This window comes from Nelumbo lutea, chromosome 1, assembly GCF_056320005.1.
Source record: "Nelumbo lutea isolate HS-2025 chromosome 1, American lotus-T2T, whole genome shotgun sequence".
NCBI classification, from domain to species: Eukaryota; Viridiplantae; Streptophyta; class Magnoliopsida; order Proteales; family Nelumbonaceae; genus Nelumbo; species Nelumbo lutea.
Window position 1 is genome coordinate 72,329,820 of NC_142684.1, and position 18,629 is coordinate 72,348,448.

An 18,629-nucleotide genomic window follows, 5' to 3' on the forward strand; every position below is an offset into this window, starting at 1 on the left:
GGTTAGCCTTCCCCCTTTTGATAGGTAACATCGTTTCACTTATTTTCGCATTTTTCCAACACTAGCTCCCAAAAACTTTGGCTTTTTGGGTTCCCACCCAAAGGTAAGCCTAAGTTGGTTAGGGGAAGGTTTTCCACTAGACAGTGCAGAATATCCTTATCCACAAGAGCTTCTTCAACTGAATTGATTGTCACTATGCTACTCTTTGTGAAGTTAACCCTCAGCCTAGTAACTAGTTCAAAACAGTTTAGAACCCTTTTCACAATTGTTATGTTTTCCAAATCGGCTTCTAGGAAAAGAATTATATTGTCTGCAAATTGGAGGTGGGAAATGTTTTTTTGCCTTGTCTACAAGCTGACTGAAAACATCCATCACCAGAGTGAAAAGAAGGAGAGAGAGGGGGCATCCCTGCCGAAGATCTCTACTTGCCTTGGAATAACCTATGGACTCTCTATTCAGTAGAATTGAAAACCAGGGGGAGCTTATGCATCCTTTCATCCACTAAAACTATTTAACTCCAAAACCCCAGTTTCAAGACTTGGAAGAGGCAATCCCAATCTACTTTGTCAGACACCTTTTCAAGGTCTAGTTTGACAAGTAGACCTGACCTGCCACTCTTCCTTCTCTCTTCAACACTTTCATTTGCTATTAGGATACTGTCCACAATTTGTCGACCTTACACGAAAGAAAACTGATTAGGAGAAACAAAATCTCCTAGTACGTCTCTAATCCTTTTTGCCAACACCTTTGCCAAGATTTTATATACACTCCCTACTAAACTTATGGGCCTGAAGTCCATTACTTCCAAAACACCTCCTTTTTCTTGGAATGAGACAAATGAAGGTTAAGTTGTTACCTTTGTTTACAACAGCCAAAGAGCGAAACTCCTTAAAAACCTCCAAAAGATCTTCTTTTATTATGTCCCAGCAGGCCTGAAAAAAGAAGATAGGAAAACCATCTGGCCCGGGGGCTGTCTCCATCCATGTCAAAAACTGCTTCCCTTATTTCTTGTTCCTGAAGTTCACTTTCAAGCCAATTCCTCTTTTCTTCTGTTAGGGTCAGTCCATCCCAGCTTCTCAGAGTCAGATTTCTGAAACTTTCCTTGGAATAGAGCTTTTTAAAGTGGTTAAGAAAAGTCTCTGCTAAATGCTCCGCATCTTCTACCTCCCTTTGGTCAACTTTAATTTTTGGGATGTAGTTTTTCCTACACCTTCCTGAGGCGTAATTGTGGAAGAATTTCGAGTTATTGTCACCTTCCTTTAACCATTTGATCCTAGACCTTTGTCTCTAAAAGGTTTCTTCCCTTCTAACAACATTCTCCCAGGAGTTTCTCAAGGCTTCTCTTCTCCTCTTTCCTTCTCCATCCAAGGTACCTACCTGATCCTTTTGGTCTAGTTTCTCGAGCTCCAAGAGGGATAGTACTTTTTTCTCTACAAAAGATCTGAATTCTTCTTTCCCCTAGATCTTCAGCTTTCCTTTTAGGTATTTCGGCTTCTGTTGAAATCCTTATCCAACCCAACCCTCTACTTTATTCCTCCCACCAGGAGCTTACCTTCTTGTGAAAGTCCTTGTGCAAGGTCCACATTTTTTCCATCCTAGATGGGGATTTTACTATTAGAACCTTGTTTGTCCGCAGGACTAGAGGCCAATGGTAATTTCTTTGATGAGATCTGGGAACTACTCTGCTTAGTCTGGAGACACCAGAAATCTGTCTATTCTGCACCTTGCCAAATTTTCTTGCATGTTTGACCAAGTAAATTGGCCATTGTGAATGGGGAGGTCACCCCCTAAAACCCAAGGAATATCATCATGCTCCTGTAGGGAGTCTAGTTCTTCCCAAAAGTTTTGCCTATCTGAAGGGTTGTTTGGTTTATACACTTCTGTCAGAATCCAACTGAAACCATCATATTTGTTAGTGAACAGAACTGAGATTGAAAACTTTCCTTTGCCTATCTCAATGTCGGTAACCTCCTCTTCATTCCAAGCCAAGATAATTCCCCCTAAGGTGCCTACTGCTGGAAGAACTGCCCAATTCTTTCCTCGGATTCCCTAAATTGCTCTTAGCAGTTTCCTATCAACCACTTCTTTCTTGGTTTCTTGTAAAATGACTATATCTGGCCTTTCTCTTCCTAACACATCTTTTACTAGGCTTCTCTTATTTTGACCTCCCAGTCCCCTAACGTTCCAACTTAATATCTTCATTAAGTTCCAGTCACTGATTTTCCCTTATCTGCCCTAAGACCTGATGTTTTATTATTAGTTAATCCCCATTGGAGTCTCTTTAGCTCTCTTTTTGAGCTCCTTTTTTCGCTCTTCCATGTTTCGGATTTCCAATTGCCATCACTTCCCTTTTCTCTTTCCTTTCTCAAAGGAGGTTTCCTTTTCTCCGCTTATCCCCAAATTTCTTGTCATGTTTAAAGTATTTGTCTGGTTGGATGACCTTTCTGTAGGTGACCGAATTGAGGCACTGTTCAGCTTTTGCTTGATGATTTGGGTTGGCACACGGTTGAGGCAGCACTTTATTCGAACCTGAAATAGCAGAGCAAGAGGTACCGTGAGACAGAATGTTTAGAACATTAGCTAAAAAATAAGAAGACGACAAAGGGGTGGAGGAAGAGGGGGCTCTAGAAGAAAAGGGATGATCCAAAGAAAGGGGTTTGATTGAGGAAGCAGATCTCGTCCTCTTGCTTCTTCAAGGCTAGTTGTGGCATAATCCTTCCTGTACTCTGGATTGACCAGGTGCATCTGTTCGAACAGTTCTACGCTTCCCCACGTTTCCTTGCTATCGAACAGGTTTTTAGCTCTTGAAAGAGCTGCTTCCCTTGGATTTGATTCGGCCTCTGAAACATAAGGGCTTGAAACCTGGATGTCTCTCTCTGATGTCTACTTGACTCGGAGGGGTTTCTGGGGCTAACTACGAAAGAAATTTGGGGTCTCAGGTGGGCTTTGAGCACTTACTCCTTTCTGCAGCCCAGGAGGAGAAGTGGGCTTGGGCCCTTAGTCTTTTGAGTTTTAATCTGAACCTTTTCCATACGTGGGTCCGCAAGGTGCTGGCTGTTTGAAAATTGAGCTATGTTTGGACGTGGAAAGGCCTGCCTTGCTTTTTCGACTCCTATTTTTAAGTGACCGAGAATGGACTTTCTTGGTACCAGAGGTTACCTTCTCAGGAGGGTTGCTTTCTGTTCTAAAACAAGCTTTAGCATCACAGAAATTTCTTGAAGAGGGTCTTAGTTGTACGGGAGCTTTGGGCCCTTCCCCGGGAAGGGATTGACGAGTTGACTCGACTTGGGTAGCAAAAGACTTGGTCGTCTTACTAAGAGGCAAAACCAGATGTTTCTATCTAGCAGAGGAATAGTTTGAGTGATCGAGTGAACTCTATGACTTCTCACCTTTATTCGAGCTGAGTTCAAACCTAGAGAGCTTTGAGTTTTTCTATCTATCTCCACTAGACCACTGCACAATCTTCCGGTCAGGGAGGAGACTTTGTCCAAAGATGGAAGGGGAAGCCCATGAATTTTTAGCTAGCTTTTGAAGTTTTGTCGATCTTGAGTCACGTTTACCATCGGAACCCAACGTTCTAAAGAGATTGAGCTTCCATACAATGAGAGCTTTTCTAGATTGACTCATCTTAAAACGAACTCCTCTGAAGGAACAAAACCCACCGCCCCATTGGAGTCATACGAGAAGAGATTTAAAATCTCTTAGGTGTGAAAGTTTGTAGAGATGCCAAGTTCAACTTCCATTTTTCTGAAGGGTTTAGCATGGTGAACTACTAAGATGAAAGAGGAACCTCCAGCCTTTATAACCTTACTTTTCTTGAGTTGGGGAAAAATATTTAAGAATGGAGGGTTGTGTTTCTCTTTTGTTGGAACAAATTCACTTAGTGGGTTTGCGAAAAATTTCCACCCTTCACTAGAATGTTCTTCTGGAATGCAGATGTTTTTCCATTTGGAGGGTTTTTCCCAGCAACTCAGATGAAAGAACCTTCCCCATTTGTTCTCTTTTAGTTGGAGGATTAGAAGTCTTCCCTTTTCATTTCTAAATTTTTTTCTCAAAAGTTCTTCCCTAGTTCTTAAGATCTCTTGGATGCAGTCTCTCCACCATTTTGCTTCTTTGATAGAGAGAGCCAGCCTCGTCCACCAACCTCTGTTTCTTTCCATTATCTCGAGCATGTCTTCTTGTTCTCCTAAGAATAGCTCCAAGTCGAAAGTTTTTTGGCCTATTAGAGCTATCCTTTTCCAAAACTTTCCCATCTTCTTGTCAAATAATTTTCTCCATGAGCATGATCAATGTTCTGGAATTGAGATCTCTGGCTACTTAGATTTCAGCTGAATTTTACTATCAGCCAATTCATTTTTATGATAAACACTATCAGCCAATACTTTGGCCAATTTTGCAAGAAGTGGGGCAATTCAGATTTCTTCTTAATTGTATGATGTATTGGGCTGGACAACTTTTTCTGTAATTTTCTTCACTTATTGTACAACCTTTTCATTGTGCCTAATAGAAAAGGTTCCTTTTCATTGATTTGATAACCTGAGTGCAGTGGTTGCAGGTTGCTAGCGTTAGACACGAGAACTTGCCGAGGTTCTTTGATATCTGTTCGGATGAAGCCTAGTACAGGGTGTGGGTGGCTTCAGAAGTCGAACGGTCGTGGTGGGAAGGAGGTCCTAAGGTTGAAGATGATGAGATGGCAAGGTGGTGGACACGTGGAGGGAAGAGGGAGGGCGGTGAAAAGGTGGAGCAGATGAAGGTTAAATCTGGGGTTACTGTGTCGGCTGGGGAAAACCAAACAATAGGCAACCTATTTAAGGAAATTAATTCAAATGGGTTTGAATTAAACAAAATTAGGGCGGGCTCTTCATATTATGCTGACGTAACAAAGAAGCAGATTTCCTCTGTGAGCAGAATGGCTTGGTCCGAGCCGGTGAAGGTGGGGGTGGGTCGGGTGGGCTAAAGAATAAACCGGGACAAATTTGGAAGGAGACACGTGACAACTTAAAAAGTCACATGGATGGGTTGGGCGGGTTGGAAAGTGAACTGGGCCACTCATTTAATGGCCCACGTGATAACTTAAGTGGTCACGCTAGCGGGTCGAGTGGGCCTAATACCGAACACGTCTTTTTCGAATGGCCCACGTGATAACTTAAGTTGTCACGTGGGTCGGGGTAAGGAGACACAACATAGACCATTCCTAGACAGTGAACTTGGTCTATCTTCGTCCCAAATGGCGAGAATGGATGGGGGACGTTCGCAGCAGCGAAAGTTGGATAAGGGGAACTTTCAGTGGGTTCCCCGTCGGAACTGTGAGGAGGTTAGCTCCTTGCGACGCTCCTCAAACAGGCCGAATCCAAGATATGCAAGGGAAAGAGCAGAAGAGAGGGAAGAGGTGGATAAGGCTGGGTGCAGTGCAGTGAGGAAGATGAAGATTTGGATGAAAGCTTAAATGATGGTACCAGCGTGGGCAGTGTAAATGACGAAGGTGGCTATGCCAGAGGTGACATGGATGGGTGGAATATTGCAAGCTTATTTCAGGGTGAAGGTTGTAACCAGACTAATTCATCTCCAAGACTCCAGAGTGTGCAAGGTACAACAGAAGGGGCAAATTGGGAGAACCTGAAGCAGAGCAGGAACACACCTCCTAGGGGTGATTCAGGGGTAGAGAGGAGAGATCACCGGAGTGACCAAAGGATAAAAGTACTTCCAACCAACTCAGGGAGATAAACGTTTACCAACCTCTGGAACAAGAGAAGGAGGCCAGGAACAGTCCTTTTCCAACCTTTCTATCAATCCCAGGTAACAAAGTGAATTCGGTTTGTGCTACTAATGTGTCTCCTATGTCTTTGGTTCTCGGCGCAGTGAGGAAGATGAAGATTTGGATGAAAGCTTAAATGATGGTACCAGCGTGGGCAGTGTAAATGACGAAGGTGGCTATGCCAAAGGTGACATGGATGGGTGGAATATTGCAAGCTTATTTCAGGGTGAAGGTTGTAACCAGACTAATTCATCTCCAAGACTCCAGAGTGTGCAAGGTACAACAGAAGGGGCAAATTGGGAGAACCTGAAGCAGAGCAGGAACACACCTCCTAGGGGTGATTCAGGGGTAGAGAGGAGAGATCACCGGAGTGACCAAAGGATAGAAGTACTTCCAACCAACTCAGGGAGATAAACGTTTACCAACCTCTGGAACAAGAGAAGGAGGCCAGGAACAGTCCTTTTCCAACCTTTCTATCAATCCCAGGTAACAAAGTGAATTCGGTTTGTGCTACTAATGTGTCTCCTATGTCTTTGGTTCTCGGCGCAGTGAGGAAGATGAAGATTTGGATGAAAGCTTAAATGATGGTACCAGCGTGGGCAGTGTAAATGACGAAGGTGGCTATGCCAAAGGTGACATGGATGGGTGGAATATTGCAAGCTTATTTCAGGGTGAAGGTTGTAACCAGACTAATTCATCTCCAAGACTCCAGAGTGTGCAAGGTACAACAGAAGGGGCAAATTGGGAGAACCTGAAGCAGAGCAGGAACACACCTCCTAGGGGTGATTCAGGGGTAGAGAGGAGAGATCACCGGAGTGACCAAAGGATAGAAGTACTTCCAACCAACTCAGGGAGATAAACGTTTACCAACCTCTGGAACAAGAGAAGGAGGCCAGGAACAGTCCTTTTCCAACCTTTCTATCAATCCCAGGTAACAAAGTGAATTCGGTTTGTGCTACTAATGTCTCCTATGTCTTTGGTTCTCGGCGCCATGTACTGTAGCCCATGAATATGCAGCCAAGCTAGATGGTGGGTTGTCCGAGGTAGTGGAGAAGGAAGTGAAGGACTGTGGGGAGGAGCAGGAAGGGAGGTATAGGAACGAAAAAGTGTGAGAAATCATTGAAAGAGTGAAATTGAAGGAATTCTGACTTGGAGGAGGGGTGGGGAGGAAGGAAGAGGGGAGGGGTCAATGGAGAGGAAGGAAAGGAAGGAGGGTAGAGTGGGAGAGGAATGTGGGGAGAGAACATGGCTGGAGGCAGGTAAAAGGAGAGGGGGGATGGTTGAAGAGGAGAGAAGAGGGGTGGGACCAGAGGCGAGGAGGGAAGGGTAGGGGGGGTAGAGTTGGAGGGGAAAGTGCAGGAAGGATAGGGGTGGAGGATTCGGTGAAAGAGGACATGATAGCAGAATTTGTGGGGAAGATGGGGTGTAGGCTGGAAGATCTGAATGTGCTGAAAGAAGATCTACAGAAGAGGAAGAAGGAGATAAAAACAAAGAAGAGGAAGTTGAGTGAAGTAGAGAGACTGAAAAGAGGTGTAGAAGGGGATAAGAAGTTTGGGGCAACAGGAGATAGAAGAAAAGGGGGAAAGTAGTGGGTAGGTAGAGAGGGAGTCAATAAAGAAGTGGAAATGAAGATACTTAGTTGGAAAGTGAGGGGAATAGGGAGTGCAAGAAAAAGAGCAACAATAAAAGAGGTGATAAGGAGGCATGACCCAAATATTGTTTTGTTACAGGAGTCCAAGAGAATGGAGTTTAATAATAGTTGGGCGAAGAGTGTATGGAAAGTCAGGGGGATTAGCTAGGTGGTTGTTCCTTCGTGGGGTGCTTCGGGGGGGATTGTAACAATGTGGAAGAGGGATGCGGTTGAAGGCCTGGAGGAGCTGATTGGGAAGTATTCGGTTTCCATGAAGTTTAAGCAGCAAGAGGATGGTTATGTATGGGTGCTAACAAATGTATATGGACCAAATGACTACAGAGAGAGAAAGGAGTTGTGGGAGGAATTGGCTGATGTTAAAGGACTGTGGGATGGGCCATGGTGTGTGGGTGGGGACTTTAATGTGATTAGATACTCAGAGGAAACCAATAAGATTAATCAAAGGGTGACAAAAAGCATGCGGAAGTTAAACAAGTTTGTGGATGCCTTTGAGCTTAAAGAGATTCCTTTAGCCCACAAAACATTCACATGGTCAAATCTCCAATCTAGTCCCATCTGCTCTAAGTTGGATAGATTCCTGTTCTCTTTGGATTGGGAAGAACATTGGGGAAATTTTGCTTCGAGAGCTCTCCCAAGGGTGACCTCGGACCATTGGTCCATAATTTGTAAGGAGGAAAGGAGTGGAGGACCCACCCCATTTAGATTTGAAAACATGTGATTACTCCACCTTGGGTTTACCAATAAAGTAAGGGAGTGGTGGTATGACTGTAACCCAATGGTGGATTGGGAGGGGATAAGATTCCATAAGAAACTACAATTTATGAAAGCAAAGGTCAAGGAGTGAAATTTTTTGGAGTTTGGGAGGTTAGAAGAAAGAAAGAAAGCGCTGATGGACCAACTTGAAAACATTGACTCTAAAGAAGAAAGGGGAGAATTTGGAGAGGAAGATAAGGAACTCAGGAGAGGCTTGAGAAGACAGAGGATTGCATGCATAAGGAGGAAATAAGCTGGAGGCAAAAATCTTGGTGTAAATGGTTGCAGGAAGGAGACAGAAACACTAGGTATTTTCACTCTTTGGCAGATGGAAGAAGGAGGAACTTTACCTCCAAATTGGTAGTAGGTGGAGTTGAGTTAACACAACAAGAGGAGATAGCCGGGGCTTGTGTGGAGCACTTTAAACTCAGTCTAAGAAGGGTTTGGATTGGCCAGATGTAGGGGTGGAGAATAGAAGGTTGGAAAGAAGATTCGATTTGGAAGAGATTAAGGAGGTTGTGTTTTCTATGGATAGAACAAAAGCTCTAGGGCCGGATGGGTTCACAATGGCTTTTTATCAGGACTATTGGGATATTTTGAAACATGATCCTTTGTTGGTGTTTGAGGAGTTTTTCAAAAGAGGAATTATCAATCCGGGTGTGAACTCTACATTTATAGCTCTGATTCCAAAAAAGAAAGATGCCTCCCACCCAAAGGACTTTAGGCCAATTAGCTTGTTTAATAGCTTGTACAAGATCATTGCTAAGGTGTTTTCATTGAGGTTGAAGGAGGTTTTGCCAAACATCATCGCACAAAATCAAGGAGCTTTTGTGAGTGGAAGACAAATCACTGATCAAATCTTAATTGTTAACGAGTGTGGAGAACTTTAAGAAGGCTAAAAAGAAGGGAGTGGTCTGTAAGTTGGACTTGGAAAAGGCTTATGACTTAGTGGACTGGGAATTCTTGAGGAAAGTTTTGATCAAATTTGGGTTTGGTGGTAAATGGTGCAATTGGATCATGGGCTGTGTCCGGAATTGTCATTATTCAGTGCTAGTGAATGGGACAGTGGTAGCGTTCTTTCCAGCCAGTAGGGGTATAAGACAAGGAGACCCTCTCTCCTTTCTTGTTCATACTAATTGCGGAGTTCCTGGGGAAATTGATTCACAGAGCTGACTTGAGGGGTCTCATTAGAGGTTTGAGAGCGGGAGGACGGAAACCCCCCTCACTCACTTAAAGTTTGCTGATGGCACGATTCTATTTCGTGAAGGTGGCAATGCGAGCTTTATCAGGAACTTGAAGTTGGTGATACAACTGTTTGAGCAAATGTCTAACTTGAAGGTGAACTTTGGGAAAAGTTGTGTAGTAGGGGTGAATATGGAGGAGGGAGAGATCAGGGAGAGTGCAAAAGTGTTGGGGTGTGAAGTGTCAGGGTGGCCATTGAATTACTTAGGGTTACCATTAGGTGACAACCCTATGAGGGAGAGCTTTTGGAACCCGGTGGTGGAAAGGTTTGAAAAAAGATTGGTCTCTTGGAAAAAGAATTACCTCTCTCTTGGTGGAAGAGTTACACTAATTGAGGTCACGCCTTGCTAATTTACCCATCTACTTCCTGTCTATGTTCAAAATCCCAATGAAGGTATCTAACAGGTTGGAGAAGTTGATGAGAGACTTCTTGTGGGAGCCGGGAGAGGAGAAGAGGGATCATAGGTTGGGAGGTAGTGTCCAGGAGTAAAATTTGTGGTGGTTTGGGGCTCGGGAGTGTTAGGAGAAGGAATATGGCTCTTCTAGGGAAGTGGTTGTGGACGTTCCCCTTGGAGAAGGAGAAGCTATGGGCTAGAATAGTGGCAAGTATACATGGGCTGGAGCACAATGGTTGGGATGCTGGAATCAAAGCTAGGACCACAAGCTTTTCTCCTTGGAAAGCTATTCACAATCTGCTTCCAGTATTCTCCCCCAATATCAGGTATGATCTGAATTCCAGTAACTCCATAAAATTCTGGGAACAAACTTGGGTGGGGAATGCCCCTCTAAAGGATCAATTTCCTTCTTTGTATGCTCTATCTGATCTTAAAAATGAGCCAGTTTCATCCTTCATTACCCCGTCCTCTTCCAATTCTGGGCTTGGGTGGAATTTGGGTCTCAGAAGGACCTTGAGGGATTCAGACTTTGCTAATATTTCGAGCCTTCTTGAACTTCTTGATAATGTTGTCTTAGACCCCACAAGGGCGGACTCTTGAATTTGGACCCCTACCCTCACTGGCTTCTTTTCTTGTGCTTCCTTTTTCAAAGTCCTAAGCCAGTCCACCAGTCCTGTAACCCCCCGTTTCCTTGTTGATGAGGTTTGGTGCAAAGCAATCCCTCCTAGGGTTGGTAGTTTTTGTTGGGAAGCCTATCTTCTAGAAAGATTCAACACTGGTGATCTACTCCAAAAGAAGTGACCCAATACTTTCTTGTCACCCCATTGGTGTGTTTTATGTAAAGCGGATGGGGAGACTAGTTTTCACCTACTGGTGTCTTGCCATTTTGTGAGGTCAGTTTGGAAATGGGCTTTTTTCCCTCTTTGGGTGTAGATGGAACCCTCCATCAGATATGCAGGGCCTTTTTTCCCCTTCTGTCTTTAGGTGGCGTAGGAAAAGGGGAAGGACTATGTGGAGAGGTTTGAGGCTTCAGTATGTTGGACAATATGGGAAGAAAGAAACTTCAAGATATTCTCAGCGGCTGAGAGGGGTGGAAGAACTAAAGGCTATCATTCATTTTAGGGCTGTTCAGTGGCTGGAATCTTTGGAACTATTCCAAGGTTACATAGTGGATGACATGTTGAGGAAGTGGGGTGAAATAGCAAAGTGCACACAGACCAAGTCAGTAATGAGTGTTTCTTGGACACACCTCCACTTGCTGGGGTTCATGAAATTAAATTTTGATGGGAGTAGTAGGGGGAACCCTAGACAATCAGGGATTGGGGGTGTCTTTAGGGATGAGAATGGGGTCATTTTTTCCTTAGAGCTGAGATCTTTGCAGTTATGGAAGGAGTCCAGAAAGCCAAGGAGATGAACCTCAGAAAACTCTTAATTGAAGGGGATTCGGAGGTGGTGATAGGGTGGCTGAATGCAGACAGCAATGGTTTATGGAGGTACAGTAATCAGATGAGGAAATTTAAGTGGAGTTGAAAAACAGTCCTCTTGATGTTTGGAACTGCTTGAGATTAGATGCAAACCAGAAAATAAACAAACAAGAGATGATTAAGAGGAAGAAGAGAGAGAGAGAGTTGGCGGCAATGAGAGTTAGAGAGTGAGAGAGAGCTGGGGTTCATGAAATTAAATTTTGATGGGAGTAGTAGGGGGAACCCTAGACAATCAGGGATTGGGGGTGTCTTTAGGGATGAGAATGGGGTCATTTTTGCCTTAGAGCTGAGATCTTTGCAGTTATGGAAGGAGTCCAGAAAGCCAAGGAGATGAACATCAGAAAACTCTTAATTGAAGGGGATTCGGAGGTGGTGATAGGGTGGCTGAATGCAGACAGCAATGGTTTATGGAGGTACAGTAATCAGATGAGGAAATTTAAGTGGAGTTTTAAAACAGTCCTCTTGATGTTTGGAACTGCTTGAGATTAGATGCAAACCAGAAAATAAACAAACAAGAGATGATTAAGAGGAAGAAGAGAGAGAGAGCTGGCGGCAATGAGAGTTAGAGAGTGAGAGGTTCGAACTTAAACCTCCCTCTAACACTCTAAACATTTTATTAAGTTAATCTTTGAAATATTACAGAGAGGCCCTTGAGTGGGCAAGAAATTACAAAAATAGAACATTACAGAGTATGGGCCCAGAATAAGGCCCATTACAGAGGGAAACATAACTTAACATGAAATGACAGTCTATGGGCCATTCGGCCCATCTCCTCTACAAGTGGCTGGTGTGGGAGATGGAAGTTAAAATGTGCGGGGTCAAAAGATCAGCCAATTCTCTAGCTGAACAAAGGGCAGAAAGGGATTCAATGTTTTGGGCTAAGTTGTAATTTTTTGTCTCTACCTATTCTTTTGTTTTCTTGATTGTACTTGGAAGATAAGTGTGTTTGTCTTCCTTATGTAACCTCTTTGGTGAATTAATGAAATTGTTATTGATCAAAAGAAATAATATACATATATAAACAATTACACATACACACACAATCATGATAAATATCTGTTATAAGCACTATGGCTAAATAGATGTCTGCACTGTTTACATTTATTTAGTCTAGGTTCTAGGAATTCTATTCTTTCAGCCATTATTGAGAGAATTATTTGCAGGTTGTGTACAATGCAAACAAACTTGCTAAAATGATTGAGGAGAAGAAAAAGTTACAGAACTGGCTTGACTATAATCAACTTAAATATACTAGAAACCCATCAAAGAAACCAGCAATGAAGGTTAGTATACTACATTATATGCTTTCTTTGTCTTAATCTTTTATAATTCTGATGTCAAGCTGTGAACCCTGATTTTCTGCTCTGGTTTCTTATGTATTAAACAGACTGGCTTTCTAGGTCTTTGGGGAGAGAGGGTGGATGCAATTGATTATTACACATCTAAGATTGATGAACTATCAAAAGAAGTAAGTTCCACTTATTGGCCACTATGATCAATACTTACATCTTTGAAGTGCCAGGATATTTTATTGGGTGTATGACCTTGAAAAAGTGTTTACTTTTTCACCATTCAAGTACTTAGTATTCCACAGGCATTTCCATTCTTTAATGTTTGAATAGGAATTACACTGCTACTTCTCAAGCTTAATGCTGGTGCTCTAACAAATGAATTTCCAAATTCACACACCCCGAGATTAGCTCTAGTACAGCCACAAACAAATTTTGTTTGCAGATGCACAAGGAGCACATCTTTTTCTTCCTATAGGCCCTCTAATTAGTGGTTCAGGTACAGTGTATTTGTCCAATTTTCATTCTATATTTTTTATATTTGAAGTATAAGATTTGGTTAGAAAGGTTTTCCTTTCCTGTATCATAAAAGTTCACTTCTCTGATTATAAGATATGCTTTTATGATAGTATGCATGCTAGAAAATCATGAGATCCACAAGGAAGTTCACTTTGGAAATAATAATTGTTCCCCCCGCTTCAGACTTTCAAAGGAAGGACCAAGGTTCTGTACTTTTTTTTCTTTTTTGATTAATGACTTCAAATTTTATTAAGGCTGAAAGTATAAACATTACAAACAAGACCTATTCACCCTTTGCTTGGCTAGAGTTATCTGCTAACCCATTTGCTGTTCTCCTCACCCATTGTATCCTCAAGCTCATATTCTTGGTGATGTACTTTTGTTCCTTGCTATTTCACGGTTGTATGGTTTTACAATTACAATAAAAAATGATGTGTAATGCTTTGCCTCTACTATTGCATTGATAAGTGGGGGGTCCCACTATATCCTTATATCAATAGAACTCTTTCTAATATTGTTATTGATAAGAAAGATCAGGACAAGATAGTTATACATTGTTGCTGTGTTTTTCTGTATATTTTGTCTCTGTTTCTGTAGACAATACTGTACTTATTTTATTGTAGACTCCTATTTGTATGTACATCATTTTATATACATAGACATACATAAAGATGATGCAAAGTAATCTTGATATATGCGAACCTGCTGTCTTTAATTTTCTTTCTAATCCAGATAATAACTCAAAACCACACTTTAATTCCTATTGAACGGACTTGCCATTTGTACAGATTGAAGCAGAACGAGAAAGTGTTAGAAGCAACCCTAAATCTATCATGCCAGCAGCATTTGTTTCCTTCAAAACTCGGTGGGGTGCTGCTGTTTGTGCACAAACTCAGCAGTCACGAAATCCTACTTTATGGTTGACTGAGTGGGCTCCAGAGCCCCGTGATGTATATTGGAAAAATCTGGCAATTCCATTTGTTTCACTTACAGTTAGGAGGCTTATTGTAGCTGTTGCATTCTTCTTCCTTACCTTCTTTTTTATGATTCCAATAGCCTTCGTGCAGTCCCTGGCAAACATTGAAGGTATTGAGAAATCTGCACCGTTCCTGAAATCCATAATTGAAGTGTGAGTATCCTCTACTTCCAGGTTCCTTTCTTATGTACATTGCTCCCGGTAGTATTTATGTTTTCACAAAATTTATTTCCTTTAACTCGTTTTCTTCAATAAGAATTTGAACATGCTTAACACATAGAGTTGGAATTGCATGCTGTTACTGTCCTGCATTCAATATATTTTACTACAAATACATACTTAATACTAGCTCATTTCATCATGCAGGAAATTTATCAAGTCATTTATCCAAGGGTTTCTACCTGGGATTGCTCTAAAGATATTCCTTATTTTTCTGCCAACAATATTGATGATAATGTCTAAATTTGAAGGCTTTACCTCCTTGTCATCTCTGGAGAGAAGATCTGCATCTAGATATTATCTGTTCCAACTCGTTAATGTGTTTCTTGGAAGCATAATCACTGGAACTGCATTTGAACAACTAAATTCTTTTATCCACCAGTCAGCAAATGAGTATGTTCTCTCTCCAAATTTAGTCAATGTATTAGGTGTCTGATTTTGCACATAATTTTCCAATTATTGTTTAGGAAGGTGCTTTCTTGTATTTTTCATTTATGTCAACATCAAGAGTAATCATGGTTGTTTTGGAAAACCATACTGGTCATTGTTACCTAAATAAATCATGAGCCAGTTCCAAATTCAGACTACTTGGATTGGGAGTGAACTGGGGTACTGTACTGTGTTAAGTGAGCACTCATGAAATGTATCTTGTATTTATCTTTCTAGTCACACAATTCAAAAAAAAAAAAAAAAACGTCTTAATGGACATTTTATTACTAATCTGGAAAACAGGAAAAAACATTCTTAACTTTTTTATATGTAGTTTGGGATTTCATATCTTGCTATAAATTTTCATCTGGTATTTCAGTTTGGGAGGCCACATACAAACTTAAGTTTTTTTCTGTGCAGAGTTCCAAAAACAATTGGTGTAGCAATTCCTATGAAAGCAACTTTCTTCATAACTTATATAATGGTTGATGGATGGGCGGGTATTGCCGGGGAAATTTTGAGGGTGAAACCATTAATAATTTACCACTTGAAGAATTTCTTCTTGGTGAAGACTGAAAAGGATAGGGAAGAGGCAATGGATCCAGGAAGTCTTAGTTTCAACACAGGCGAACCTCAAATTCAACTTTATTTCTTACTTGGCCTTGTTTATGCTGTGATCACACCCATTCTACTCCCTTTTATAGTAGTGTTCTTTGGCTTGGCATATCTTGTATTCCGTCACCAGGTAAATATTTTTTGTTGTAAAAGTTACTAATTCTTTCTTGTGCTTCTTTGAATTGGAATAATTCATGGGAACTTTTATATCTGACATTCTGACTCTGCTTTTTAGACAAGAAATTTGTCAGTGCCCATTTAAAACTTTTGTTCTGTTTTTTTTTTTTTTTACATTCGGAGTCTTTTGACTATTTTATTGTTATATGATGCGGAGGTGTGGGGACCTTTCCAACTCTGCTTTATAGACAAGGAAGTTGTCACTTGTCAGCACCTGACTCATGTGAATATCAACCATTTAATTTCCTTTTTGATGAGTATGGACTCGTATAGATATCTGATTCTTCATTGTAGGCAAAAAGAAAATAATGTTAGCACTAATACAATGTGAATATTGTCTCCTTCATGCAATTCATATGTAAACAGGGTTAAATTACTGTCTGAAAAGCATCCAAACACTTGCACAAATATAGGCAATGCAATGTCTATTTAATGAAACCCTAGATTCTGCCCCAAGTTAAGGCAACTGAAGTCCCAATTGGAGCAAAAGAAAAGAAATTCTTCAAAAGGAGTTTGTTCGTTGTTTTTCATGCTTCCCTTGCTCTTCTCATGAAATTATACCAACACCAATTTTTCTAATTCTCACTGCAAATAATATCTCCATATTCATATGTATCTACACATTTTCTTCTATGTAACATATGCAGAACTTTACAAATAACACTAGTTGTTATTGTCTTTTTCCCTAATAAAATTCCTGTCTTGTGTTGTAGATTATAAATGTTTACAATCAAGAATATGAGAGTGCAGCAGCATTCTGGCCTGATGTTCATGGTCGTATCATAACTGCATTGATTATTTCACAACTGCTTCTGATGGGATTGTTAAGTACAAAATGTGCTGCACAGTCAACACCCTTACTCATTGCACTTCCAGTGCTAACAATATGGTTCCATAGATTTTGCAAAAGCCGTTATGAACCTGCATTTATCAGATACCCATTACAGGTCAGTTGGAAGTTCAAATTTAAGCAATACTCTTTTAATTTAATTCCTGCAATATGACATTTAAGATGCTTTTGTGCCCTTAAATTATTGATTATAATATCATATTTAAGATAGTTAAATGTAATTAAAGAAGCTCAATGCCCTTTTTCTATTGCCTTCATTATCATCTGCTTTCTTATCTGTATGAAAATGAATATGCTGTGCAACAACCAATGTTAGAACAGTTGTGGGAGACGCATCAAATTTTACAATTACAATGGGTCTTTACCAAGGTTCTGCACTTAGCTCTTATTTACTTGTACTGATTATAGATGAATTGACTAAATATATTCAGGTCCCATTGTGCATGTTGTTTGCTGATGACATTGTTTTATTTGATAAAATCAATGAAGGATTTTAATGTAAAATTAAGCTATGGACATCATCATCATCATCCATGCATTATCCCAACAAAATTAAATTATGGACAAATATCTTAAAAACAAGAGGTTTTAAAATAAGTATGACTAAAACAGAATATACGCTATGTAAATTTAATAATAGGAGTGCAAATCAGGGTGTGTACACTTAGGATTGGAGACCATGAGATAACTCAATCTGACCTTTTCTGGTACCTTGGTTCAATAATTCATAGCGAGGGAGTAATTGAGGATGTCGCCCATAGAACTAGAGCATGATGGGAAAAATGGAGGGGCGCATCAGAGTTGTATGTGATTGGTGAGTACCATTTAGGTTGAAAGGAAAACTCTATAAAACAATTGCAAGGTGTTGGGTAGTCAAGAAACATGTCCAAAAAATGAGTGTGGCAGAACTAACTAATGCCAAGATGGTTCAGTGAGATGTGCATAGAAGACCAATTGACAGTACCCATAAAAAGAAGTTATTTGTTGCTAGTTGAAGGGGCTAGAATGGCTAGGAGTAGACCAAAAAGGACATAGATCAAAGTAGTAAGAAATAATTTAAGCGTTCATAATTTAATAATGGATAGGCAAATATGGGTTTGGCTCCTACCATGGTTGGACGAAAGCATCTGACCACCTCTTGCTTCTTTTCACATCTAAAAGTATTGCCCAGAAAATACCATTTTCAGGTTAAAAGGAAAAGTTTATATAACAGTTGCAAGGCCAACCATTCTGTATGGAGCAAAGTTTTGGGTAGTCAAGAAACATGTCCAAAAAATGAGTGTAACTGAGTATGCCAATGGTTGGGTGGAAAAACTAGGAAAAGTTTATATAACAGTTGCAAGGCCAACTATTCTGTATGGAGCAAAGTTTTGGGTAGTCAAGAAACATGTCCAAAAAATGAGTGTAACTGAGTATGCCAATATGGTTGGGTGAAAAAACTAGGAAAGATAGTGTTAAAAAATGAAGTCATTTGAAGGAAAATGGATATGTTCATAATTTAACAATGGGGTGTATTGGTCCGCTGTATCGGTCTGTATAGATAGGTGCTTATACTTTTTTGTTTTTAGTTTTTCTCAAACTTGTTCAGGGATTGGTACAAGGCCTGTCTATTCCCTGAAAACAAGTCAAACCCCGAGACAGTGACTGTAGGGGAGCGTGTCGGAGGGTCGCCAATATGATACGTATTGGCCGATATGGACCAATAGATTGCAAAATTTTAATCTTTGACCTCACTGTAGTGTCATTTCCATGGATTATGTTCCATACCCTGGATATGGTAAAATAATCCAACAATGAAGGATGTAAAACTGAAACTGTTGGGGGCTCATAATGTAATGGAACTGAAGCTGAGAAGCATCGTTCATGGGTTGCTCTCTGATTCTTCTACAGGAGAACTATGTAATTCAGAAACTAGGAGATGCTTATGACCAGGACAGCAAGAAAAACAAAAAAGCGGCCCTGTAGGTATGCACATTGAGGATCAAGACCTAGAATCTAATCAAATGCGTGTTCTATAGAGCTTCCAAGTTGAAAATTGAACTGATTCGTTGATATTATCATCCAATCTTATTGCATCATTTTGGAAGATTAAATTAAATGAACATCCTGTCAAATAAGGAAGATAAACATCTTAACATCAGTAGATATTGGTTTTGGATTTTTTGCATAAGATATTACATTTCTCTGTTCTTGTTCCCTTTTTCAAAATAAAAAAAAAAAAAAAGTTGGGGGAAAAGGTTTCATGCGGTCATTTGTGTGGGGCCAATGGAATGTT

General features: G+C 40.7%; 1 protein-coding gene across 1 annotated transcript in view; it reads left to right on the top strand.

Moving 5' to 3' along the window:
- LOC148875285 (ERD (early-responsive to dehydration stress) family protein) overlaps window positions 1-18,629 on the top strand; it is a 58,839-nt gene that overhangs the window by 39,307 nt on the left and 903 nt on the right. Inside the window, exons 6-11 of the mRNA XM_088964405.1 lie at window positions 12,444-12,563; window positions 12,668-12,748; window positions 13,877-14,217; window positions 14,431-14,676; window positions 15,133-15,457; window positions 16,218-16,451. Coding sequence (XP_088820531.1) covers window positions 12,444-12,563; window positions 12,668-12,748; window positions 13,877-14,217; window positions 14,431-14,676; window positions 15,133-15,457; window positions 16,218-16,451 — 1,347 coding nt within the window. The remainder of the gene's footprint in view (window positions 1-12,443; window positions 12,564-12,667; window positions 12,749-13,876; window positions 14,218-14,430; window positions 14,677-15,132; window positions 15,458-16,217; window positions 16,452-18,629) is intronic.